Raw genomic sequence first — 27,743 nt, 5'->3', positions numbered from 1 at the left:
ATTACTAACAAGCTAGAGAAGTGAGAAACAAAGGAAAGAAACCAAAAGCACCTTTCCCCCACCACCACCCTCTTCCACCTCCTCCCCCTGAGCGGCACGGGGGAATGGGGGTTATGGTCAGTCTACAGCGCTTCTCTGCCGTTCCTTCTCAGTCGCTCTCATCCCCTGTGCTGTGGGGTCCCACCCACGGGATACAGTCCTTGATGAACTGATCCGTCATGGGCTTCCCACAGGCAGCAGCTCTTCCAGAACTGCTCCAGATACAGGTCCGTACCATGGGGTCCATCCCTCAGGAGAAAACTGCTTCAACCTGGCTCCCCTACGGGCAGCAGCTCCTGCCAGGTCACCTGCTCCTGCGTGGGCTCCCCTCCACAGGCTACAGGTCCGGCCTGGAATCTGCTCGGGCAGGGGTCTTCCACAGGTGGCAGCCTCCGTTGGTGCAGGGCCACCTGCTCCACCATGGTCTCCTCCACGGGCTGCAGCGTGGAACCCTGCTCCACCGTGGTACTCCATGGGCTGCAGGGGGACATCCTGCTTCACCATGGTCCTCACCACAGGCCGCAGGGGACTTCTGCTCCGGCGCCTGGAGCACCTCTACCCCCTCCTTCTTCACTGACCTTGGTGCCTGCAAGGCTGTTCCTCACTGCTCTCACTCTCCCAGCTGCTGTGTGGCACAGTGTTTTGTTTTTTTTTCCCTGTCTTAAATATGCTCTCACAGAGGTGCAAAACAACATCGCTTATTGGCTTGGCTCTGGTCAGCAGCGGGGCCCTTACCAAACATGGGGCAGCTTCTAGATCCTTCTCACAGAAACCACCCCTATGGCCCACTGCTACCAAAACCTTGCCACGTAAACCCACTACACCAATTTATCTTATTGAATAACAAGTATATGGTTGCCAACAGCAATGATGTTGATCAGACAGAGTTTCACATTCATTAACATATTTGAGCCTGATTTTTGTTCTTATTTGGCATTGTTTTCATAAAGGTTTTTCCTGATTTCTAATATGAACGTGAATTTTTGCTTTTATTCAGATTGCATTAGTAATTTTGACATGCCTGAAGCTTCATATCATTATGAGTCACAGGAGCTGCAATTTCCTGTATCCTTGGGGAGTAGAAGATGGCTGCTTCTAGCAAAGATAAGCATCAGGAATAAAACAGAAGGGTTTTTTTTGGGGAAGCTGAATCCTTCTGTTCTACTGAAAGGTTCAGAAAGGTTGCCCGGGAAATTTGAGGGAAAGGTGTGCTGAAGCAAGAGGGGCTGATGACATTGCTATGGTATGATGTGAAAGAGTAAATAGGGATGATACGTAAAAGGGAGTATGTAGGCTACAGAGGAGCTGGAAAGGATGTAAAAGATGTTGAAGCACGTTACTGGGAGAATGAGAAAGGGCAAAAGAAAACACACAATCTAGCTGATTTTTTTTTATTTTTTTTTTTTTTCTTAGCTGATTTTAATAATCTTTGAATAATTAACTCTGATTCAATTCATGTGTTTGAACAGTAATATTGTAATTGGCCTAGCTCAGTCATTGGTTGTAGTTTTAAACTGTGCTGATGGTAGTCTAAGACACCATCAGACTAGTTAGGAAAAAGGGAAAATACAGGAAAGAGCCTCAAATGACAACTACCTTGAGGCAGATAAATGTTGGCTGCTCTGCATCTTGCCAGGAGCTCACGAGCTGACTGACAGGCCCTGGAACTGCTGTGAGCATGGGTACTGAAGGGTGGCCTGGCTCCTTGAGCTGCATTAAATTTAACATCTGTCCCCTGGGGCTATGCCCCAGAAGTGGTGAGTACATTACCTTTGGGTTATAGGTTGTAACACTCCTGTCCTTTCTGTCATTCTCTTTGTAATTCCCCATTTGCCCCAAACATGTCTCAGATGTTCATGGAGCAGCTGTTAAGCTTCCTCAGATTGCGGCCTGGGTTACTACAGGAAAACAGACTTCATAATCCCCCTCAATATCCCCTGGCCATTACCTACAGCTGCACAGCCTGGTCTCTGCTAACACTAAAGCTGTTCCTGAAATGAGGTGGGGATGGGATCTTGGAGCTACCACAAATCTACCACATGATCCTTTAAATGATTAATATAATTACTATTATTATTATTTAAAACTTAACAATTTTAAAAATCCAGAAGTCCTTAAAATTGTAAAATTTTAAAATTTAAAAATGATCACAGGGGCCTTAGGCCATCCCAGACTCAAACATGGAGGGAAGTTGGTACTCAAGACAAAAAACTTAGTGGTACATGCAGCATTCTCCACTACCTGGTTATCATAAAACCTCTTGTTATGCCAATGAACCTGGAAGAGGTTTTTTCATTTACAAGCTGATAGAGCTTTTGCCTAAAGGTGTTTTGCAGCTTCACCTTGCAACACTGAATCATGTGTTAACACAGATGAAGTTCCTCAATGTCTGCTTCTCTAAGTATCAATAGCTTTGGAAATGAGTGATTGAAGAGGATATGTTGATTGCTCAGGGTGGAATTAATCTCACGTATATTTAGCTATTCAGAAGCTAGGTGATCTTTTCCAGTCAAAGGAGAGAGAAGAACATAATGTAGATGGGCTTAGTCACTGGCTGGAGATACAGTACTTGTGTTTTTTTTTTCTCCATTCAGTACATAAGGAGCACAGACAACAGGCTTTAACTAGAAGTTTAACTTGTAGATGACCAGATTTAGGTACGGCAGAGCCTATCCTCAGTGCGTGCCTTGTGAAAAGGTCATACTTGTTTCTAAAAGAATTGTACTTCATAGCAAAAGGGAGTTTGAACTTTGAACAAATTTAGGAAATTCAGTACTAGCACCAGCTTTGAGTCAAAGGTACATTTGGCTGCATCTGACTTGAGCTTAAAGAAGAGGTATTTCATATATGGAAGGCCTGAGTCAGGAAAGAAAAGTTAGTTGTTAGGCAACAATGACCCTTAGTCATGCTCCTAGGGGATTCTGGAGGTTTTTATCCCCTTCACGTCCTTTTCCCTTAAAACCAAAGGTGCAATCTGACACATAAATGAAAACCACCTTTCAAGAAAAAGCCTCGCCCATTAGCTTACACATATTGCAGAAACAAGACCTGGAGCTAATAACCTTTGTGGGGTACAATTACAGAAATTGTTGCTAATGTTCCAGTGGCTCTATCCTGATATGGTGGCTGTTCTGTGTACTTCAATCAGGAACACAGACTGTAGAACAAATTGAAAAACTGTATACTTCTCTGTGTACGTTTGCCCTTCTCTCAAATTTTTCTGGTCATCATTTTTACAGGGAGAAAAACAAGGCAGAAAATTTGGGCATTTCTTCCTATCTAGAGAGGTGATGGGTGTAAATGCTCACATGAAGCAAAGCATGAGCCAAGGAGTAGGAGAGGCTCTGGATCACTGCTTTGAAAATCTTCTACTCAAGGGCTTATAAGGGCACTTGTTTATTTTGTTTATTTTATTTCGTTTATTGCTGTAGTTTATCTAATTTCAGTTTCAATTAAGCAGTTCCTGTTCCATCTAAAAGTTTCAATATGATAAAGGTGAGAAAATAACTTCATAGAAAAAAAAATCCCTTGTACCATGTAATCAAAAAAAAAAGTAGTTCTTTAATAATATATACACATTAGAAAATGCAGGCATAAAATTAAACCTAAGAAATCAAATTTTGCAACTATGTAATACTGCAGGGAAGATGATCAAACTGTCTTACTTGTTCTCCTTGTAACACCAGCTTTTCATCTGAATTCCTTTGTGCATATAGGAAGTGCCTGCAACAAGACTGCTGGAAGTGACTAGGTTTGTGTCTAGTTTCTGTCAGCCCAGGTTCTTGTACAACACTTATTACCACAGCCAGAGTGGCTGTGATTTCATACTTATGCAGGTGTCTAATAGGAAGCATCATGCTTTGTCATCCTATTAATCTCAAGTTGTTTCATAAGCTCTAATTTTAATCTTTTGAGTGGATTTTCAATATAAATGTATGTGTACCTAATGATGCTTGCATAATGGATTAGAAAATTTAATCACCAAGCTTCCTCGATGTGTGCTGAATACATGCAGATCCTAACTACATAAAATGAAGAGGTTCAGTCCATTAAAATCCAATAATCTCCTAGTAAGGCCCAGTTGGCTGGTGATTTGGATATGGTTGCTCAGAAATGTGAATTTCCTTTGCATAAGGAAAAAACAGATGAACAAAACTGGACTGAACAAAAGAAAAATGAAGCATCCAGCTTTCCTAAGACATGAAATTTAGTTTTCTGAAATACTCCAAGATTTTTTTAAGGTGAAATATTTAAGTCTCATTTAAACTTTCTGAGATGCATTTTATATTAAGTATAAAATGCAGAAATAAGTAAGGCATTTCAAATGGAAGTGTGATACATTATGTTTTAGGTATCACAGAAATGTTGCTTATCAAATTTCTCCCTTCTTTCATTTCTTTTGAAGTGGAAAGCTATTAAAACATACAAGTATACAAATCATGATGCAACTGTACTTTTATAGTGGAAAAATATTACTTCAGGAAAATTGCTTATGTATGAAAATATTAAGAATTTTCTTTGATTATTCCCATCTTCCCCTACTCCCTCACTGTGTGTCCTCAGGAAGGACTGTGTCCTCCCACACTGCCCTTAAGTGTATTTCTTCTCAATACATTGTTCTTGTGTGTGTTTTTTTTTGTTTGTTTTGTTTTTTTCTTCCAGAGCTGTATGCCTCTTCAGGACTGCATCTCAGCTCCAAATCACAGGATCACAGACTAAATCTGTTCCTGGTTAGCTCCTCTCCATCTTACCAGAGGGAGTGAGGAGCCTCTGTCAGGTAAAGAGAGGTAAAAGAGCTATGTAATGAGGAAGGAGATGTGTGAGGAACAAGGAACACAAATGGTGCTGAATACAAGTGGGTTGAGAGGGCAAGTCACTCAAACGATCTGTCTCTAGGTCTCCATCCTCTTCCTAGTAAGCAGCTTAGTAACAGTTATCCACAGCTCACTGTTTCATGGTCATTTCTGTAAGTCCTTAAATAAGGTACTATGTGAATTATATTGCCAATCAAAAAGTCCCCTGGCATTTTTTAACCAAAAAGTTGTCCTGCCACCTTTTGACTTCTCTCCTTCCATCTCTCTGTGGAGGCAATAATGCACAGCATTTTTCTTTTTATGAAGATTCTAGTTAGAAATGTCTCTTAGGCTGGTATGGTCATCGTTTTTAGATTAACACTGTAAAGTTTCCTCTCACAGGTTGAGGTCATCAGTCAGATTTTCACTGTTAATACATTTCATCAAGCCCTAAAGTGAGAATACTTTCATCTCAGCACACTCTGTTCAGTCACAAGAGCTGCAGATGAATGTTTGCACCGTACAACAAACTTACTCTTAGGACAAATAATGTGGGTGGAAATTTTTCCTGTTTCAGAAATCATGGAGGGGTGGAGCTCTGACTCAAGGTAATAAAACACCTGTTCAGCAACTTCTGACACTCTTCAAGGCTGTAAATATGTTTCAGGAGACTCTGGAAACTGTGGAACCTAATATTCATGTGTCATTTGCAGCACCTGCTTTTAATGCAGCAGTGATTTCAATGGCATCAACATCTGCCTTTTCTCAGGTAAGTGGAAAACAGAACAAACCGGGCAGGAGTCTCTGAGGATTTGATTCAGATTTGTCCCCAGAATACAGGCAGCTCAAGTCCTTCCTTATCAGTAGGACATAAGTCTCCAAGGAAGCAAGATTGTGCTTCCTTGGTTATTTACAGCTGTAAGGATCTGGAGTAAAAACCTTTCCATGTAGTGCAGAAACAGCTGCCACCCTCCTGACATGTTTCTTCTGTCTGCCACCTTGCTGATGTGAATGATGAGGCAGTGTATATTGCCCGTTCCACATTGTAATTCAACATCAAGGAGTTGAAATAAGTGGAAAAATAGATTTTACTATATTTTTGATTCTTTGTCCTTCTTCTCTCAACAGCATCCCAGCAGCAAATCAAACCCATTGAAAAATGAAGAAAGAAAATGGATGATGCAGGCTATGGCACAGAGTGATGTTCATGCCAAGGTACTAACTTCAACAAACTAATAATAGGACAAAAAACTTCATTTTTTGAGAAGGGCAGGGCTTTTTTTCTTCTATATTTGGTTCTTATCAGAGATTTACATGCTTATTTAGAAATATGAACATTTCATGGAAGAAAACTTTCCTTAGTTGAAACATCAGCATTACATTCCTTTATCTATTTATAAAAAGTGTATTTTTACATGGTTTTATTCCTTAGAGAAATTTCTTAGGGAAAATGTACTCAATCTGCTGTTAAAATGGGACTGAGTTTGGCCTTCTTTTAATACTCTATTGACTTTAATGGAGTTATAGCCCTGCATGAATGGAGAATGTTGCCAGTGTCAGCAAGTCAGAATTTAACTGTTAGTAATCCTTTGGGTTTTCATCATTAATGCCAGTTTCCAGGAAAAGAAAATAATAATCAGAATATAGAAATGGTGTCTAAATATCACTGGGGTGTGAAATTTGATGTAAATGGCGAAGTAGCATAACCAATACTGACATTGCATTGATATGTTCAGAATTTGCTCTCTGTGTGTATGCTAAAGATCATAAAGGGAATGCACTAAAGCAGGAAAAGCAGCTATTCAGGAGAGCAATGACCCAATCTCAGTTGCATTACTGTAATGATTTGCTATATTTATACTGATGTGTTTTTGTTTAGAAATACCCATAGATAAAGGCATCCAGCCCTCTTTTACCACTGATGTAGTTATATGTATATTAGGTTGTTAGACTTCAGCACACTTTTGAATATATGTAAAGTAACAGAAAAAAAAAATTGTGGTCACAGGCCTGCATGACCCCTGCATGTGGGGGTCATGTGACCCTTTCTACTGCTTGAATTAATTGTTCTTGCAATACTTTTTCCTTATCGAGTCAACCTCCAAAAGTTCTTTTGCTCCCTACAAGTGTTTAACAACAAAGACATTCTCAGGCACTCTTTATTTGACTGCTGGCTCTTGAACATGTCTTCTATCCCCTGTAATGAAGCTTGGCAGCAAACTGGCATTAAAAACACAGGCTTGTGTGAGCTGGCCAATTTCTGCCTCTTACTGGCATTGGGTTCCCTGGGCAGCTTTTGTTTTTTCTCTTGATTTTTGTAATCTAAATTTGCCATCTCTGAGAATAGGATGAACATTAATGGAGAGGTATTATAAAGGACAACATGTTTTTTTAATGTTAATTCTCAACGTTTGCCTGAGTATTTGTTTCAGTTTGAGAGGACTTCTTATCACACAGTTATATGTTGAATAGATACTGGACTGGTTTAGAAAAACATGCCCAGGGGCTGCTGCACAAAATTTAGCTCTGTTCACTATTCACAGCACGAAGTTAAAAATCCCCCACTGCTAAAGTATCTGGAAAATGTATTGACTTTGTGACACACACCTCACCCACCACCCCCTTCAGGTTTTAAAATGAATGAGAGCATGAAGAGAGCATGTCCGTAGCTGTTTCTGGGAGCCCTGAGTTGATAGTTTGCCTTCTAGCACCTTAGTCATGAATACAGGAAAGAAGAAACATGCTAAAAGAAGACCATAAATAGCTGTGAGTAAGACAGTCAATAATAACAGTAAATCTAGCAAATTTATCACTATTACCTGTTAGTGCATTGTCTTAGACCTCTACAGAATAATTTGCTGTTTCTAAAAATGCAAAAATTGATCAACAAATTATCGGGTTAAAAAGACTAGATGTTGGCTTACCTGTAAATGCACAGAAAACAAACAGTAATGCAGGCAAGAAACCAGTAAGCATAATCTCAACTTCATAACAGGAATTGCTCCTGGCTTAATATAGAAAGTTGTGCTGAAAGTGGCTATTTATGATAATAAGTCACTCATAAATAGTTGATTACATTACCAACTCCCTGAATCATTTTTTTTATTGTAACATGAATGATAATCATCTGCAGCAACCAAAGATACTTGATTGCTTCTCTGAGGTTCACATCACTAGCTCTTTCCTCTTGTTAATTCCTTGAATCTTTTTTTTTTCTTTCCCAATCTCCTATTTGTGCTGTATATGCATGACTGTATGCTGGGTATGCTCTGACTGACAAAGCCTGTATCTTGCTGTTTCACAGGACTGAGATTGCTCAGCTGATACGGTGAGATTTTTCTGTGACACAGGCTATCTACCTCCTCTTGTGCAGTGTTTCCATACACAGATCATTGGCTTTTCTCTTATGCAGTACCCACTCAGAGGTCTCCTTCTGGAAGACAAATAATTCATAATTTTCTTCCTTCTCTTGGACCGAGCAATCCTCCTATGACACCAAATATCCCCATCCACATTCTTATTGTGACTCCATATGAAATGAGGTGTTTGAACCCTTGCACAATCTTTGATGCTATCTAATCTTTGCAGCATTTTACTCTTAATGGAAATGCTTAATACATCTTCATAGATGTATGTTCTGTTTATTGTTTTCTTCCTAATATAATTCTCCCATATGCTAGCTCTTCTATCAGTCTATCTTCATTACGTGCACAATATGAAGTCCCTGTGGAGCGTTCTTCACATAACCTCTCTTCTAGTCCACTGCAATGATGTGTGCATGACACTCAGGAATGAGCATATGACTTTTTGATGTAGACATGTCTTCATACAATCCATATTTGTCTCTTTCACTCTACTCTTTATAAATAGTCACAGTAATTTATATGCATCCGACAGCCTATAAAAACATGAGTTCCAAAATGCTAGTTGAAGGGCTGATGCCACAAGTTTATGCTAAAGGAAGCTAAGAGAGCTCCAATGCTAGATGTTCTAGTGTTTCCCTTCACTCTCATTTCTTTCTCTTGAAATATATCTGCTGAAGCTTTTATTTCCCTAGTCTGAAAACTCTTTTTGAGAAAAGTATTGAAACAAACGGACAAACCAAATGAGTCAGCAGGTTTCATTAAAAAACAGACATAAGAATAGTCTTCAGGTAAGAAGATAGGTATTCCTAGTTGACAGAAAAGGAGCAGTCCGGCTGAGTAGTGTGGAGCTGTTTCAGCCCAATTTCTGATAATGCTGAGATCTTTACTCCCTGGTTTAAAACAAACAGCATTATAAAATATGAGCACCCTATTTAGGACAAGTTATTGATTTCTTATTTAGTTTTGGTATAAACCCAGCCAGAAGCTAAGTAAGTGCATGTATATCTTCCACTCCTAGTAGCCTGATAACGAGAATGTGTTTTTTCAGCACTTCATGGCCCGCTTGATATTTTGGGTGTGCTGATTCTGTACATCACAGCAAAAATTATCAGGATTTTAACAAGGCAACTTACTAAACCTTCAACTTACTTACTTTCTGAAGTCAAGATTGCTGGTTATAAGCTTGAGCTCATAGGCAAAGCTTTATGGTTGTTTTAAGCATTGGTTAATTTTTCATCAAATTACCCAGCATTTTTTTCAAAAAGTCATTTTTGCCGTTTAGGGGATAACTTCATAGCTAGACTATTTCTGTAATTTTTTTGAAAATCCTTTTTATGACCTTCATGTCTTCCATCTTTCTAGAGATGGAAATGCTTATATTAAACTAATTTTTTTCATGATGAATTCCTCATGATCCAATGCTTTACACACTTCAGCTGATGTACTGTTTTGTCTCACTGATTTCTTATGCTTTGACCTTTTAAGCAGTCTTTGACTTCTATCACAGTAGCAGCAGTAAATGTGCTTTCTCTCATTTCGCTTGAGAGTTTCTCCCTGTTGTTTTAATTAATGTTTATCAGTTAATAGATGACACCTAATTATTTCATCATCTTCCACCACCACTCCTCCATTTTCTCTTCAGAGAATCTTTTCAAACTTCTAGTCATTAGCTTTCACAACAGCTTCTTTCTTTTGTTCCCTATTGTTTTTTTGAAATGACTTTATTAAGAATTACTGATCTGTTTGTCTTCGGCAATTATATAAATTACTTGTTGTGAATATCAGTGACTACCTTCAAGCCTCCATGAAGTGGCTACCTTTTGCTTGACTTTGATACATACTGAGCCTACAGTATTGTTTGGAGGAATATCTTTCTGAAATTTTACAAGACTCCTTGTAGTTAGTCTGGTCTATTTATAACCTCCACCAGCCCTTGCTATTAGAACTGAAAGCTAATACCTCCTTATTCCCAAATCAACCTCACTGTAATGCCAAAAATTGTATTTCTATTGATGCTTTACTTGGTCAAATAAATCACTGTTATCTTGTAATCTTGACTGTCTCAAAGTCACTTTTTAATGTATGCTTTATTCTATTTATATCTTTCTCTCTCTGGAGGTGCACAATCCAGAATCTGCAGATAATATCTTTGTATATAGTTAAATCCTCCTTATGGATGGTAGCAGTCAGGCCTGGGGATTTGACAGACTTTGAAACTGTGTTTTTCTTTCTTGTTCAGAGCCTTTTCCTCTGGTGCTCGCTACAGTCCTACCGTGTTTACCCCAACTCCATAATTAGAGTTCCCATTATAATTACACATCAACTTGGAAACTTGTTCAATACTGGCTGAATTTTCAGAACTCTCATTTTTTTCTCTTATTTCTATTCCTAAATTATGATACAGGTCACCATCCCCTGTGTCAATGAATCCTTTTCTTTCAGTTTCTTGTGTACAAGCATGGTACAACTCTCATTTTTATAAATTTCAGAGCTTTTGCTAAATTTTCCACGATGGTTCCCATTGTCAGGGACTCCAGATAGCATCAGCAGAAACAAACGTAAAAGCTGATATCCTAGTTGCTTTATCTGCTGCTGATGGTCATCTTTTCTGAAGATGTAAATCCCTAAAGCACATGTGAGTGGCACAACTTTTATAGACCCAGTTGGTTAGGCCTAATATTTTCAGCCGGAAGTTGGAGTTAACCTTCTCTGAGCTGGCCTGTAGTCACAACCATGTGTTTTGTTATATTTTGAATCATAGAATCGTTAAGATCATCTAGTCCAGTTGTTCACCATTAACGGGATAGCTGTCCATCCGTTAATGGGATAATTGCATCTGGTAAGGAAAACTTGTATTCCCACAAAGCAAGCTGGGAATGTTTCTCAGAATTTATGAGTTGTCCTGGTGGCCTGATACTTTAATACTCTCTCTAAGGAACTAATGCATGTTTAAGCAGCCTTGCATCATGAAACTGATCCTCCCTTTTAAAAACAAAGAGAATCTTAAAAAAAAAGTCTCTCTACTCTGCCCACACGCACACCACATCCTCCTCCTTCCATCCAAGAACTGCATTTAAAAGCAGAAACTTCTATATCAGATTTGATTCTAAGTAGAGTACAACACAGGCTCAATAGTTCACCAAAATTAGGGCATCTTTGATTCATGGATTCACTGAGTTTTGTATTGTTGTATTGGATGCAAGCAAACACTTGTATGATTTCATGTATCTGGCTAATTGAACTTTCTCAGCTTATCTACTCTTCACATTCTTATTCACCCTTTCCTTCTACAGTTTCTATATGGATCTTTAGGTCACTGCAGACTGGGAATTGGTGAAGAAAGTGTATTTTTTTTGCCTACTTTATTAGTGCTGTAATACCAATTAGAAAAGAGGACTTCAGCAGAACCTAGGTTTCTTCAGTTTGGGATGTGTGTATTTATTGTAATGAGAACCAAGCTTTAAACCACATCTTCATTATCTTTTTTTTTCAGCAGGAAGAAATGTCACCTTACTCCCTGCTCACTGTAAGAATAATAAAGATGAGAAATGCTCATCAGGCAGACTTCTGTAAGTACCAGATTCTTTGTACTGATACTATACACGTCTAAAATTACTGAATCTCTGCTGGTGCTAGCCGCTACGCAAATGCAAACCACAGAGGTCATACTATCTAAGAATTCACAATCAAAGTCAAATTCTGCCACAGATTATCTATTTCCACTTTCAGAGTTTTGTTTCTGTTGCTGTGTTGTCTTTTTTGTTGTTTTTAATTTAGCAACAGGTCAATAATGACAGGTTGCGTATCGATTAAAACTTGAAGACTGGCATGTCAACAAAACATAGAATTCTACATTGCTTTTCTGACATGTTGGCTATTTCAGAGAGATGAAGACATTTTAACGCTAGTTTTAATACCCAGGTGTTTACATCCTATGTCTATAACAAATGAGTAGAATACAGGTCTGAAATACTTAAACATCTTTCATTCTCAACTCTGGTGGGATTTCTCAGAGCACATCTTGGAAGTCCAGTGAAGCTGCATTGTGTACATGTCCCAAGCATCATGTCATCAGCCATGATGTTATGAATGTTTCTGACTTTGGCCATACACTGAAAGATGTATAACAGAAATCTGTTGGGGACTGAAGTCCAATGCACATTATAACTTACAAGCAAAGTATTCTGAAAACATGTGGTATTTGTCCAGCCCTTACTGGGTGCTCTACTTCCACAGAGGTTTTTCTCTCTGCAGAGTTTTCTCCTGCAATTTCTATGCCAGCCTCATGAACTTGGCAGGTCACTAATAACCACAGCTTTGCATATCCCCTTACCATACTGTTCTTCCTCCTCTTGCTGTGCATTCTTTGATTTTTGGAGATGAGTCTGAACAGTTCACTAACATCACAGCCTTTCCACTGCCCAGCATCTCGTATAATATGTTACCTCACTGTGTCTTCCTACATTTTAACTTTTTTAGTACAGTCTGAAGATCCATCAAAGTAAAAAGTAATTTATAATTACCATTTGCACACAGCAAGGTCAATTCTTTACCCTGCTTCAGAATGTGATGGCTTTGGTAACTGCACCAAAGCTACCACAGAAACTGGCCGTACACTGCATATAACGGACTCTCAGATTTCCTTGATACGTTCCTTGAAGTTATACTCTGACAATATCTGTGATAGTCACAACTTTTCCAAGGAAATAAGATGAGGTGTCTATGCTGCCAGTAAACCAGGCAGCTCTGTTCCAGGTTACTTTGGCCTGTAAACCCTAGCAGCTTTTGCTTCAGAAGACATCTTGATCCTGTCCTCTAGTGATGAGTCTGGTCCAAAGATAAAATCCATCTCTAAAGATCCTCCTCCTCATGAGGCAGTAGGTCATCAGACAAGACTTCAAGGAAGGCTAAGTACATGGCAGGATGACTTTTTTTTCTTCAAGTGCTACTTGACTTCCCCTAGATAATTCAAGGATAGCAGCATGTTCACACCAAATATTACCACTTGTTTTTAACTTCATCTTTGAAGGAACAATGTTGTACAAAGATTTGTCACCATGTTTTTGTATTTCATTCGCTTTGGAGTTTCAAGAATTTCAAGAACATGGATGTTACTGTTGTCAATCTTCCATCCAAATAGAAAGAAGTGTTTGATTTGTATGGTCTGTAATTCTGGGTTGCAGAGAATAGAAGAAATATCATAGGATAGCAAGGAAAGTGGAATTAATGTCTGTACTTTTTCAAAGCTATAAAAACACTGCACATGTTTGCAAGACCTTACCTTTATTCCTTTGAAGTGATAATTTATTTTCTTTTACAATCACCCTTGTAATGGCAAGGGAATGACAAGATAAGAACCATGATTCACCAGATTATGCAAAGGGAGTGTATAAAGTAAGATTATGCTGCAGTCTCAGAAAATAGTTTTACTATACTGACCTTGTCCTCCATCCTGAGGACAGTAGGATTTCAGAGAAAAGTCTTGCATGATGAGATGAAAACATTTAGGAAATTCCCATTATCACCTAAAGTATACATCGCTGAAGTAGGGATCAAGATATGTGAGCTTGGTTTTTAACTTTGCCAATAGACATCCTGAATAAGTGTAGGCAAGTCACTTGAACACTCTGTGCCTATACTTCCCTGTCCATAAAACATGGATAACAAAATGTGCTCCCACAGGCATTTTGTCCACCTTGTAAGTCTTAGAAACAGTGAGAAATATCTCTGGATCCTTTTGTAAATTACCTTTTTTTAAAAATAAAAATATTTAGAGACCAGTATGTGACAAAAAGGAACTTCCTAAATTTTCTGTCAATAATTCGTCAGCTACTGCACAGCTCTGGGTGTGTTTCTTATGTAAAATGGAGCACTGTAAGCCAGCATGCAGTTGAACAAGGAAGGTAAAACAATATTAAATAGCTCCCTGTTGATTGAGCAGCAACCTGCCTGTGCTCGCAAAGAATTTGAAGTCTCCCAAGGGAAACTGTGTGTGACCATGTAATTTAAATTCTTTGGTATAATGCAGATAGATACCTTATAATTTTTGAGATCTTGACTTGGAAGCCATATTGATGTCCTTTTGATTTAATGTTTTGTTTTTATAATTTAAAAGTATTTTGAAGCATCAGAAAACTAAGCTGCATAAGCTACTGTATACTGATGAGAATTACAAAATGAGGCTGTTTACCTAAGCCTCATCTCAATGATATGATCTTTTCCCCTGGAAAACTGAATATAAGCAGCTGGTACAGAAACTCTCATGCTGTGAGATATCAGTGGAAGGCTGAAAATTTTTATCATGATGTATTTCAGATTTCCCTAGATTGTCATCTTTCAATTACCAAATCCAAGAACAAATTACCTTTCCAACAAAGTTCAGCAGCTTCTGTGATGCTTTTTCTGCCAGCTTCCAGTCTTTCTAACTACACACAGTTACCAGCTTACTCAATTTTCTGTTCACCTCTGCTTAGCTAAAACATGCTCTTTCCTTGATTTTTTTCTGTTCACAAGTGTAGTCATGCTAGGCTCTTAAGTCATCAGAGTTTTGTTTTTTTTGTTTTGTTTTGTTTTTGACTTGCCAAATCTTTGCTTCAGGGAACACCACTTTCTATGTACTTCCACTGATGTTCTTTGCTATTGCAAGCACCCGACTTCATCCTATGTGTTTATCAAACGTGCATCTTGAAATTTGAGGGATGTGTGTTACATAAGCCTGGGAGGGAGTCTTAGCTTATCCTGAGATCTGTTGCTACACCTTTGCCTTTAGACAGCACATGCTGGTGAATCTGGGCAATGATTTCACCTGTTTACGCACAAAGACAAATCTAAAGGAAAAAGAAAGCAGCCTGCTCCTTCTCAATGGATCGATTATCTCTTTTCATATATGTGCTGTTGCTTCACCACTTTTGTGGGCTCCTCTATACTTAGTTAATGCTCAGCTGTGACGTTAGCTTCTTAATTCATGCAACTGGTTTCTGGCTTGTTTTATGCAGATGCTCTTAACAGATGTGAGGTAATTAGTTTTTACTGTATTCCTAGCTGACTTTTATGTCAATTCATAATAATGGGTTAAATTGAAACACAAATTCCTGGGACTCCTTGAGAGGTGCTAAGTTAAGGTCACTTCTACTTATCCTGCTGACCTGTCAACACCAGGCTCCAATATTCGTATGCAGTTATGCTAGGTTAGTGGTGGGCAGTTCAGGAAACAATATAGATTAAGCTTGTCAGACCTTACAGTCTGGTACCTGCTTTGCAATGGGATTCCCCTCCTTAGCCCAAGGATTGCAGACAGTCTTGGGCAAAAGAATGAAGGGGGACGTTCACTTGTTCTTCCTCAGGTGAAAGTGGGCAGCATGGAAACTGAGTCCACCCAACAGGGGGAAGCAGTGAAGGAAGCCACCAAAAACATTTCATTTCAGGGAGGGAAAGGCAGATGTTTTACATGAGCCCCAGAGACTTTTACAAAAGCTCTTATTTCCCAACTCTATCAATGGCATCGCTTCTCCTAGGGAATTCCCCACAGTTAAAGGGAATATCTGGAAACAGTGCATTAGCTGCTTTCCTGATTGCTAATGTCTCATCCAATGACTGTGTTTGCCAGAAGGATAAGGAGCTAGGCAGTTGGAGAGGAGGAGTGTTGTGGCTCATGTTCTCTAACACCCTAGAGCTGCTTCCCAAAACAGATGAGTTACTGGGTGTCCATACAGAGCTGTCCCTATGCTCCCAGCCTGGTCTGCCTTCCCTGTCGTGAACATTTACTTGTTTTACAATATCTGTTAAAGCACACAGCTGGATCTCACCCTCCTAATCCACTCCCGTAGACACAGTTGTTGAGGGCTCATCTGGCACACCTGAAGCCCCAACATTAAAAGAGGGGAAGAGGCTTAAGGTGCTTTGAGTGGAAGTAGATCTCTCCCGGGTCCTTGGGCAGTGCTTGTAACACAGATCTGCAGTGATGTGGCCCTCCTCACTATGATTTAGTACAACGTGAAAGATGAAAACCCTCTTGGACTCCACTGGATTTCATGCAACCTTGAAAAAAGAGGTCTCTGTGACAGCCAGGTCCCTTAACCATGCCCAATAACTTGGGTATTGGCTGACAGAGCAGGCCAAGAGCTGATCTTTGTTGCTGGAGAACACAATCAAGCTCATTAATGCAGCATGGGTGGAGAGAGGAGGTGTCAAGTCTGGTTTAACGTAATCAACCTTATCAGTGTTAAGTGTCTGCAACTCCGTCTGAACTGCAGAGGTGAATTTGAGCTGTCCCATAATAAGAAGATACTTGGCATGATTTTCAGATTGCCGGATGATTTCTTCCCAGAGACAGCACCTTTTCTGCTGAGTATGGTCCTACTGGTTCAAGAGGCTATGGTTAGGTGGGTTCTATGACATGGCTGTCAGAGCTGAGGTAGGCCAAGGTGAAATCTTGGGTGGGTTGAAACGTGACTGTGTTTATCAGTTATCTTTTCTAACTATAGAAATCAGGTGCATGTGTAAGCAGGAACAAAACATGATGCAGCTAAATGCCTCCTTAAAAAGCTGGAAGTGATCCTGTGTCCTGCTTCATGTTTGTGCTGAAGGCTGTGTTTAGGTTTCTCAGCTGTAAGAGGATACCTGTTCGCCTGAGCTGGGGGGTCAGAACAATTGGAATGCTCCTTTAACCTTCCTCTTGTTTTTGGATCTTCATTTCTTCACCTTTGGATAAAGAGAGACTTTGCATGTTTTAAAATGAGGAACTCAGAACTGTTCTTCTCTTCCGTAACTGTTTTGTGGAAGCCCTTGTATTATCCATTCAGTAGAAATGTATCCATTCTGGAACGGTATCCCTGCAGTCACAGTGCCTCCAAATCAAAGTGGTTATTATTGCAAAGGAAAATAACTAAATGCAGGCAAATTAGGGTGAATATGCTTGGTGCAGGTGACACTTATGCCCCACAAATGTAAGTGGTGCCAGTGGTGCAGGAGGCAGAAGTGACCCAGGGTGCAAAAGCCTTGCTCTGTGATCATGGCAGGTACTGCACCCAGGAAGCAAATCCTGACTTGTCACTTGTCTTATATGCCTGTGCAGGGTGTAAGGCCTGTTCACGTTGGGACTCTGTCCGTATCTGGGAAAGTACTGATAAAGTATGGTAGATCTGTGAGCCTTTTTAACTTCCATAGGCAAGATGCAGAGAATAATAGTACACTTACAGATGCGCGTTGCATCTGGATACTTGTAGAGACAGAGTTCAGTTCAAATCAGCTTTTAGACAGATGAAAGTTGGAAGTAACTTCTTAACGTTGTTTGCATTATACTATGTTGGTGAGGGAAAATGTCCCTGGAGACCATGTCTGCCAATTGAGAAATGTGTGTGGCTGTCTTCCTCCTTTCGGGTGAATTGCAGTGAACTAGATTCAAAGGAAAACAGTCTGTGCCCATGCAATTCACTAGGAGTAATCTTTTTTTTTTTTTTTTTTTTTTTCAATTGTCACTGTGGTAACAGGACAGATGTGATTTTGTAGGTTGTTTACTATTCTTGCAAGACTGGATATTCTTGAATGCTTTGGTTTTCTGTGCTCTAATTTTCTTACTTGCCATAGAAATGAATGATTTTAGCATGTGATGGTTAATTTTGAGAATGTATCATAGGACTGTACTTTCACAGTGCAGCAAACAGCTGGTTGTGGTTCTGAACACCCAGGTTCAGTTCTGAATGTTTAGCCCATTTTTAGCATGAAGACAGAGTTGAGAAATAGTCCACCAGCACACAAATGCAACTGAATCAGAAGTTGAAAATGGGGAGAGGATAAAAATGACACTCAGTAGTGACATCTGAAGAGACCATGAGTTCAGATGTCTCAATATGCCCATGGGGTGATATTACGTCATCAGGGAATGAATTTGCAACATGTGCACTGACATAAGAGTTTGGTATGGCATGAAATTGCTAATGGTGCCCAGCAGTACAAAGTTACATTAAAATAGAGCATGAAGAAAATGCAGATATAATTTCTTTTATTAGCTCATAGGTAGCAATAAATAAACTGGAAGATTTTTTTTTTAACTATTTTGTATGTTTTTTCAAGGATAAGGGGGAGCAAAAAAGCTTGTTAATCAATTTCAAGTTTTCCCCAGTAACGAGGGTATCATAGTCTTCATCAACCATCCTGTTATCTTGTTATTTTTGTTGGTCTCAAAGTTTCCATAACAGCTTAGTTTGACTTTGTGCGAATTGCCACTTCTACAGAAATACATAAGCTCAGTTAATGTCACATCATGGGGATTAGTTAGTATTGTCTGTACAATTCAAGGAAAACAAAGAAAATGACAGGAATTTGGTGGGAAACAACAGCATCTGACCACCAGTAGGGACCGTAGATAAACCGTGGCACAGACTAATGTGGCACAGTTCCCTTTGTCCATGGGAAGAGGATGTGCTCTGTCCTAGTTCCTTCACCTCACCTTTCAAGGTTAAATCTGTACTCAATAGTTACTAACAATTATACATAATTTGTCTGTGACCGGCTGAACATAATCACACACAGAATTAGAGTAGCTGAGGTAGGAAGGTGCCTTTGGACATCATCCAGTCAGACCCTCTGCCCTAAGTAGAGTCAGCTAGAGCAGGTTACCCAGACCTAAGTTCTATTGGTTTTGAACATCTTTAAGGATGGAGACTCCATAACCTCTCTGGGTAACCTATTCCATTGCTTGATGACCCTCACAATAAAATAAATAAATAAACCTTTTCATTGTGTTTAATTGGGATTTCTTGTATTTCAGTTCATGCCCCTTGTCTCTCACCTTTCACTGGGCACTTCTGAGAAGAGTCTGAATCTGACTTCTTCACTCCTCTTATCCCCATCAGGTATTTTTATAAGTTAAGATCCTGATGAGCTTTTTCTGTTCCAGGCTAAAGAGTCCCAGCTGCCTCTGCCTCTCCACATACATCAGAGGCCCCAGTTCCATGATCTTCTCTGTAGTCTTTTTCTGGGCTCACTCCAGTGTGTTCATATTTCTTAGGAAGATCAGAAATGTACTCAGAACTCTAGATGTAGACTTACCAGTGCAGAGTAGAGAGGAAGGATCACCTCCCTCCATCTGCTGAAAACACTCCTTCTAATGCAGCCCAGAATGATCTTGGTGTTGTCTGCCACAAGGACGCATTGCTAGCTTATATTCAACTTGATATCCTTCTCTGCAGACCTTTATTCCAGCCATTTGGCCCCTCAGCCTGCCCTGGTGCATGAGGTTGTTCCCATTCACATGAAGGACTTGGCTTTTCCCTTGACGAACTTCATGAGGTTCCTGTTGGTCCAGTTCTCCAGCCTGTTCAGGTCCCTCTGAATGACAGCACAGCCATCTAGTGTGTCAGCCACTCCTCCCAGTTGTGTATCATCTGCATAATCCATCCTATCATCCACATTGTTAATGAAGATTTTAAACAGTATCGGCTGCAGAATCAGCCCCTGGGGTACACCTCTAGTGACTGGCCTCCAGATGGACTTTGTGCTGATGATCACAATTCTTTGAGCCTGGCAGTTCAGCCAGTTGTTAATTTATCTCACTGCCTGTTTATATAGCCCACATTCCTATAGTTTGTCAAAGAATCATCAATAGCTTATTTTAAGTAAATATTTATGAAAACAACACTTACATGGAAAAATAAGTTCAGAAAGTAGCTTCATGAAAATGTTTTGTTGGAAGAAATGCTCCTGGAATTTACAGATTTACTGATGAAACAGTAACAAAAGAGATTCATAAATGTTGCGGCAGTTCATTTGTGCTTAGCTCAGACTTAGCATTGTCAGCTTTCTCAGTTTTATCATAAGTCTTATTTTATACATTGTATGGTTGAAAGCTCAAATTTAAAAAGAGATAGAGCATCTCAGTTCTCATTAAGAAGAAGAAGAGAAAGGAACTGGCCTTTGCAGTTACAGCAAAAATACTGCAATGTGTCCTTACTGTACCCTGCAATGACCAGAAACAAAAAGGAGAAAAATGCCTCAGATCAGTGTAGCATTTCTGAAGTACATTGCATCTCAACTACTTTAATGATTTCAGGGAGGCTGGACTTGTATTTTTGGAATGCTTAACAGCAGCAGCAATAAGGTGTTAATGAGATGAGTGAAGGTCTGGATGGCCTGAAGTCATGTTCAGATCTAGGCTTTTGTACAGGCTTCCTATGTGCTCTTGAGAAACTGTAGATCAGACCTGTATCAGGATGAGTACATGGCTTGGCAGGCCATCAGACAGCCCAGTAAGGGGAGCTATTTCAGTGTATCAGACAGATTGGTAATTACAGCCCTCCAGCATGTTGTAAATAGAATCCTACACTGATCATTGCCAAAGTCAATATTAGTATCCTTTCACTTCAACTATGTAAAAAACTGTAATGCTGAAATATTGTCTGTGGAATTGAATTAGGTTCAAAGACAGAAAGGCAACTTACGTCCTTTGCAGGAAAATCACCTGGCATTTTCAAGAAAATCCTTTAGGTTCAGTGTAAAGTGTTACCTAACTATCTCCCCACCAGAGAGACATCATCCTTTAGGGATGCCCCAGCACTCCTCTAGTGGCCTCTGGGTTACAAGTGATACCTTAAATCTATGCAAAATATCCCAAAGCAGTATATCTGATATTACAAACACAGAAACTAGGACTAACTCTTAACTTTGGACATGGTACATTTTGCCTGCAATTTTGACTGTATCACAGACTGAGAGAGAACACCTCAAACTACTTGCCTGTACTTCTCCTCCCACACATCATGTCTCTGCCAGCTTCAGAGGGTTGAGTGATTTACAGCACTTTATCAGAGGGGAGGCAATGGCCTCTCTTGAGGAACTTACTCAAGACTTGGTCTGTGTTTACAGAAGCTAAGTATTTTTCTTTCTGCCTATGGAATAGGTAGCTCTAGTGATTGCTGTGGGACCAGAATTCTCCCCTTCTCCTCTTTTCTCACCAAAGCCTTTGTTTACACCACAGAGTTGGTCAGCCTTTCCTGGAAAAGTTCCTGTCCAAGATCAAAGAATCTCTTTGGTGTTTGCTTGGCTCATGATCTATGGGATCTGATCCCTTATATTAAATGCACTCTCTCCCTTCATCCACAAGCTCCAAAGTCTTTCTGCCTCTTCGTTTTTCTCTGGGAAGAAAGGTGGAGTAGTAACTGTTATGCAGGTCTTTCAGGCATTAGCAAACACCAGGAAAAGAACCTGGTGGCTACCTAATGACCTACTGAAGTATGTAAATGTAGGTCTCTCCCTTCCCACCCCACCTAAGAAGACAATACACTAGGTGGGAGGGATAATTAATTTTTCTATCATAAATGGTTAATAGCTATGTATGCCTGGCATTTATTATCTGAATCAGACTGAAACTCTGATTCTTTTAAGATTTCTCATAATTCTAGTGCAGATACAGAAGTGAGAATTCAGGAAGACAATTTTTTAGATCATATTCTAATTTTTTTCATGCTCTACACACAAGGATTGCATATCAAAATGTTTGCATGCATTAAGTCCCTACAAATATTTACAAAGTAAAGTAGGTAAAGTTATGAAAAGCCAGCATTAAGTTTGTTTCTGCTATGTGAGCACATAGGGTCTCCCCAGCTTCCTCAGTTGGTTCCTTTGCTGGTACTTACTTCTGTTGCTGTTTCACCATTTCAGCTGACATTAATTTCTTTGCATCCTGCTAGTGCCAGGCTGGCCTATTCAGTGCTGGTACCCTCAAACATCTCGCTGGATGAGCAATGGTCTGCTCTTGCCATTCAGACAACTCATATCCAGTTCCTCTCAAAGTCTGGGGCTCTGCTCCATCAGTCACACCACTGAGTCTGAGATGGGGTATGCAGGGTGTGGAGATTTTTGCTTTTGAGATCTAGCAAACACTTGAAAGAATTCACATTTTTTCAGAGGTTGATAGTGTGGCCAAATGCAGACAGCTTTCTAGGTGGCAAATTTATTTTCCTGCCAAACTTCCAGAGAGCCAAAACAATGTTGATAAGGGGCAATATAAGATTTCTGGCTATTCTTATTATTGTATTCACTGTCTAGAATTGTTTTTTGTTGTTGTTGTTGTTGTTTTTTGTTTTTTAAATGTGAGACTGTTCATAGTCAAATATTCTGCTTATTAAAATAATGTGATGAACAACAAATTGTTTTTATCTAGCTGTGTGATTCCTATCTTACTCAATTGGATTTAGGAAGTACTGGACATCTCTTATCCATGTTTGAACTACAGAACATTTCTATGCCTCCATCTCGTGTGTCATGCTTCCGCTGCCAGATATTTTGTGTCTGTGTTTCCACAGTAAGCCAATCTGATTGCTATGTGAGCCTCTGGTTACCAACTGCTTCAGATGACAAATTCCAAACCAAAACCATCAGGAACTGCAGAAATCCTGTGTGGAATGAAACTTTCTACTTCCGGATACAAAGAAAAGTCAAGGTATCATAAACTCTCTTTGTCTCATCTGCATGTAGTAGCAAGCTGGAGTGAAACATATTTTGCTTTTGCTGGAATCTACTTCCCTCCTAACAGATACTTATTATTTTTATATCAGTACTGTCAGCCAGACCTCCTTGCAAAAGCTGATGGCACTAATGACAGAGTGACAACACAGAGAAATAATGGCATAAAACCATAAAGTAACACTAGAACAGAAAAACACCTCTTTCAGTGAGAGGATGTGAAATAGAGATATTAAAGCCAGGAAGATAACTGGTAATTACACTACTCCCAAATACCTATGAGCAAAGCTGGCTAAAACTGGAAGAGCACAGAAAGGTGGTCTTGAAAGGTATTAGTATAAGTGACGACTACTGCTTCTCCTGTTGATATGGGGCAAAGTAGGGTTTCAGGCTGTTCGTATTACTTCCTAAAAGATTACAGTTTTGGTGAGAGTTACTTCCAAGCAGAAATGATGACCCAAGGTAAATCTCATTTCAGCTTTAATTGATGAGACTAGAAGCTGCTATGTATAAAGGAGATTGCGGTCTTTATCTTATTATTCCTTGTGACAGTTGGTCATCTTTTCTATTTCCTCACTCTAAAGCAGATGCTGAACCTGGAATAGCTGCAGAATGTCATGCTTCTGGAGGATGTTCTAAGGAATTGTAGCTTTTTTTTTTTTTTTCCCCAGAATATTCTGGAAATTACTGTTTCTGATGACGACATCATTCATGATGATGACCAAGCAATTATTCTTTTTGATGTAGCTAAAATCTCCCTTGGAAAAACTGTATTTATGGCATTCCCACTAAATCCAGAGGTAAGAACTAAGTCAGAAGTTAACCAGAGGGGAAAAAATGTGACATCTAGACATACTAGAAATGTGCTGTCTTTTCTGTCTCTTAAAACCAGGAACAGAATCCAAGTAGAATAACAAAATTACTTAAAATCTGGGAAATTGTACACTGGCATATATTCTGGCCAAATGCCCCAGAACAGATGCAGTTTTAGGGAAGCTTTGCACTTTGACTAAACTGACAGAAAACAACAGAGTTTATCTAATCATCACTAAGATTATAAAAAGAAAAACAATCCAAGGACAGCAAAACCAGGCCTGTTTCCACAATATTTTTCTAAACACTAACTAAGTCTTAGCATGTCGTGCTCAGTGTGTGGTAGCTGGCAGACAAAGTGTGAAAAATGAAGGTTTAGCAGGGAGACTTGTAAACATCCTTTGTTCTGCTAGTGCAGCTGAGATCTTTTCCTTGGGGAAGAAAAAGCTGCCTCTGTTCTCTAATGCTGACAATAGCAAGCAAGAAACAGAATGTTGTTACTTATTAAAGAATAAAGGAAACTGTGCTTGCAAAACTGAAGGCCACTTTGCAAACCTCTGCACATACTAACTCTTACTAACTGAGACTGTTTCTTTCTTTTTTTTTCTTTCATTTTCAGAGGAGGGAGGAGCTAGAAGTTGAGTTTCTGTTGGAAAGCATGTGAGTAGAACCCCATTATTATGGGAGCAGCAGCTCAGAGAGGGGTGCATCAATGCAGATAATGTTGTGTATACCCAGTATCATCTCAAAAGACAGAGCTTTCCTTTTTCCAAACTCACTGTGTTTATCAGCAAGATGCTGTAAGAAAGGAAAATGCCATGGTGTGGAGAATGATTTCATGATATTTAATTCTGTAACTTTCTTTTGAAAGTGGTATTTACATAGTTCAAAGTTGGCTTTCAGTCAACTAAGTCTATAGATTTACTGGAGTCTACAGATTCTCTGGGCAGCTTATGAATGAGGATATTATTGCTACCTAATCTGGGACATGTGTTATTAAGGCTGTTACAGGCACTTTCCAAGTGCTTTATTGCAATTGAATAATTTCTTGTAGGTTAGCTATGTGGCCTGTAGAGAAAATGTGAGAGTACTTCTAAAACAATAGAAAGAAGCAAGTAAAAATAAAGTGTTCAAGAGCGAAAAATACATGTATGTCCTGTTTAAAACAATATCCTGATTTATCATTTATAATATACATACTATTTGTTTTTGTTTTCTAGCCGGGATCCTCCTGAAACCATCACCACAAATGGGGCAATAGTGGTAAAAAAAATATTGCTTGTTTTGTTCTCTTGCCATTCCTTACCTTAGCTGACTATGATGGTAGTGCAAGAAACATTGTAAGTTGTCATTCTTCAGTGACACTCCTTCCTTTAGGAGCTTTATTTTCCCTTAGAGGAGTCTTCATATTACTATCATTTCCTCTCTTTTTTTTTCTGCAACCACAGAAAATTACAGTGTGCTGAGCGTAGCAACATTTTCCCATGTAACAGTGAAGTTAAATCTCTCTTTCACTGTGTCTGGAATAAGCCTCCAGCAGGTTTAGTGCATGCATTCAACAAATGACCCCTCCAACACTTGCCAGCCCTGGTAGTGAGATGGCTGGGTGAGTAATCTGTTTCTCTGTCCTGGTCATGTTTGTTGCAGTGTCGTGAACTAGCCTGCTTGGAAGTTGAATTGGAGAGCAGGATAAAAAAGAAGCATTTTGCAGGTAAGCTTGCTAATTCTTTAACTGAATATTAGTGATTTTACCCTCTCTAACAGTGCCTAGTAATTGCATCATCTAAATGCTAAAGCTTTAACTGACCACATCTAAAGCGATCTGCAAAATCTTTGCAGTAGGGAACGCTGCCAGTGCTGCAGCAGATGTAGGTTCATGGTTCTGACTGCACAGGGAGCCTTGTGCCAGACACCAGATGCCTGTACAGAGGGCATCTAGGCCCCAAGCTGAGATCCTGAAAATCTGTTCTGTAGTACTGCTAATCCCTGAAGAAGCTTATTTCCTTGGTCGCGATAGTCCATGACCTTAACTTTCCTCAGAATCTCTGACAGTTCAGCTTCTGCACGTGCACAGAAACACCTCATTTTTTGCAGGGGTTAGCCGCTCAGCAGCTGGCTCACGCCTGACCCTGGTCAAGATCCAGAATCTAGAAGTTCCTCTACCCACCTCCCCTGAGGGTCTGGATCTGGTAGGCAATCTCAGAGCATGCATAACACACTCCGACAGGATTAGCTGATCTCTTCAGATAAATAGGGCCATCTACTGCAGAACGTGATCTTGTTTTAGAGGACTGAGATCTTTTGTTGCTCCTTACTTGGCCTGGGATGAGGATGGTTTACAGAGGAAGGTACCTCGGTGTGTTTATTGTGTCAGAATGCAGCTGCAATAGAAGTTCAGCAGTCTAAAACTTGCTGCCATTCACATCACACTCATGTCCAGCTTTTTGTTTGGCCCCTTATAAAGATAAAACCACCTGTAGTGTTTGGGTCTTGGATAGCTTTCAGATGTCAGCTTTCTAAGTATTTAGGAAGAGTAGAAGGGGATTGTTCGAATCTACATTTTCCTTCCTTTTTCCCTTTCTCTCTTTTTTTTTTCTTTTTTTTTTTTTTTTTTTTGCAATTAAAGGTAACTTTTGTGTGTGTTTTAACTCATTGTTTTAGAGAATGAGCTAATGTTTACAGTGAGAGGATCGTTTGAAGAAACCCAGAGAGTTTCACTGGGTTGTGGCTCCTGCTCCCCTATCCCAGATCCCACTTTCTTCCACTATGCCAAATACAAGCAGCCCTCACTGGATGTCACACTCACAAAGAAGAGGAGGCTTCCCAGCTGTGTACGTTACCTCTGAATGTGGTAGTCAACACAGACAGTGCTGTAAACTGAACTTTATGTGCATGTAGGCAGCAAGAGAAGAATATTTCTGTCTTAACCAAAAGGACCTTCGTGCTCCTTTTCAGTGTGCTTGTGTGTCATGTGGAGCAAGGAGGAGCAGAAGAAGCATCCCCCTGACTCTCCCTCTGAAGTCTCTCCCCTCCGAGCAGGAAGTAGTTGGTGAGGTATGTCTGCTGGTCCTTGGGGCTCCTTCACAAACTTCCAAAAATTGTTGCTAGTTCCATAGGTAAAGAAACAGAAGACCACCTCTCTGATACAGAATCAGTTGTTTTCTAACCACCCTTGTGTATAGTGTGATGCACAATGAAGTAAATTGTTTGTAGCAAAATGAAATACAAAATCCAGGAGATAAGGAGGAAGAAAAATGCCTGAGCTGCTGTTCACCCTCCTTGTATGGTTCATGTTCTTACCCAGGCTGAGGTCACTGGGTGCCACTGGGACCGGGGCGTGAGGCTTAGCCCCCCAGGAGGCAGACCAAACAGCCTGCTCAGCCACGCTTTGGGGATGCGCAGCCTCTCGGGCTTCTCCTGGTATCTCACATTGTTTTGTGAAACACTGCAGTTTCTAGGCCAGTGTTTAATGGTGGAGCCTTTCAGGGAGGTGTACTGCTGCAGCTCTTCTCTTATTTTTGTAGTTAAGCTTACTGAAGTTCGGAGCTTTGTAGATGTAACGATGACCTAAAATAACTATGTCTCATTCTGATCAGGGAAATCAGCCTGTTTTAAACAAAATATCAATATTCATTATTTTACCTTTCTCATTTTCAGCACAGAAAATTTGATTTCCACTTTAAGCTGAAAAAATGGTAAGATATCTTATTTGTCTTTATAGATTCGTAGAATCATTTAGGTCAGAAAAGACCTGTGAGATCATCAAGTCCAATCATCACATAATACTACTGAGTCCACAACTAAGCCATGTCCCTTTGCATTTGGAAAGTTGTCAGTCAAATTGCAATCCTTTTGTTACTGCCACCTGTGCCTTGAATGCTGGCTTGTTTTCATTTCAGACTATGTAATGAAACAGACCTAGTACACAATACAGAGATTTTCAGGCCATGTAATTTCATGTAATGGGACTACACAAATGAAGGAAAGGTTTTATCAAGAACACACATCTTCCATTGATATCTTACTGTAATCCAAATTATTCACTAAGGCCCATTGTAGGCACTCACTGAAACCTCTAGAAATTATTTCCAAATGCTGATTTGCAAGAAAAGCATCATTTCAAAACTAATAGAAAGAAATCACTTCTGTTCCTCAAGCAGAGACCAGGGAACTAGAAGACCAAAGCCAGAGTACCTGGTTGACCCTAGGATATGAAAAAAAATGACACAATAAATGTAACCATGTATATTTTAAGCATCTATTCAAAGAGATA

General features: G+C 39.7%; 1 protein-coding gene across 4 annotated transcripts in view; it reads left to right on the top strand.

Annotated features, from left to right (window-relative positions):
• The first annotated feature begins 5,395 nt into the window (after nucleotides 1–5,395).
• Nucleotides 5,396–27,743, top strand: part of LOC137857448 (cytosolic phospholipase A2 epsilon-like) — a 34,822-nt gene continuing 12,474 nt past the window's right edge. The window contains exons 1-11 of one of the 4 annotated variants that reach the window (XM_068683944.1): nucleotides 5,396–5,601; nucleotides 5,961–6,047; nucleotides 11,691–11,766; nucleotides 22,498–22,634; nucleotides 23,329–23,457; nucleotides 24,090–24,130; nucleotides 24,691–24,733; nucleotides 25,118–25,181; nucleotides 26,132–26,301; nucleotides 26,426–26,524; nucleotides 27,128–27,165. In XM_068683944.1, coding sequence (XP_068540045.1) covers nucleotides 5,491–5,601; nucleotides 5,961–6,047; nucleotides 11,691–11,766; nucleotides 22,498–22,634; nucleotides 23,329–23,457; nucleotides 24,090–24,130; nucleotides 24,691–24,733; nucleotides 25,118–25,181; nucleotides 26,132–26,301; nucleotides 26,426–26,524; nucleotides 27,128–27,165 — 995 coding nt within the window. In that variant the 5' untranslated portion in view covers nucleotides 5,396–5,490. Of the gene's footprint in view, nucleotides 5,602–5,669; nucleotides 5,878–5,960; nucleotides 6,048–11,690; nucleotides 11,767–16,420; nucleotides 16,611–22,497; nucleotides 22,635–23,328; nucleotides 23,458–24,089; nucleotides 24,131–24,690; nucleotides 24,734–25,117; nucleotides 25,182–26,131; nucleotides 26,302–26,425; nucleotides 26,525–27,127; nucleotides 27,166–27,743 lie in introns of those variants that run through there. The other 3 variants (XM_068683945.1, XM_068683947.1, XM_068683946.1) reach the window with 3 other exon arrangements.

Source organism: Anas acuta, chromosome 5 (assembly GCF_963932015.1).
Source record: "Anas acuta chromosome 5, bAnaAcu1.1, whole genome shotgun sequence".
In the NCBI taxonomy this organism is placed as follows: domain Eukaryota; kingdom Metazoa; phylum Chordata; class Aves; order Anseriformes; family Anatidae; genus Anas; species Anas acuta.
This window is presented reverse-complemented; position numbering and strand designations above follow the sequence as displayed.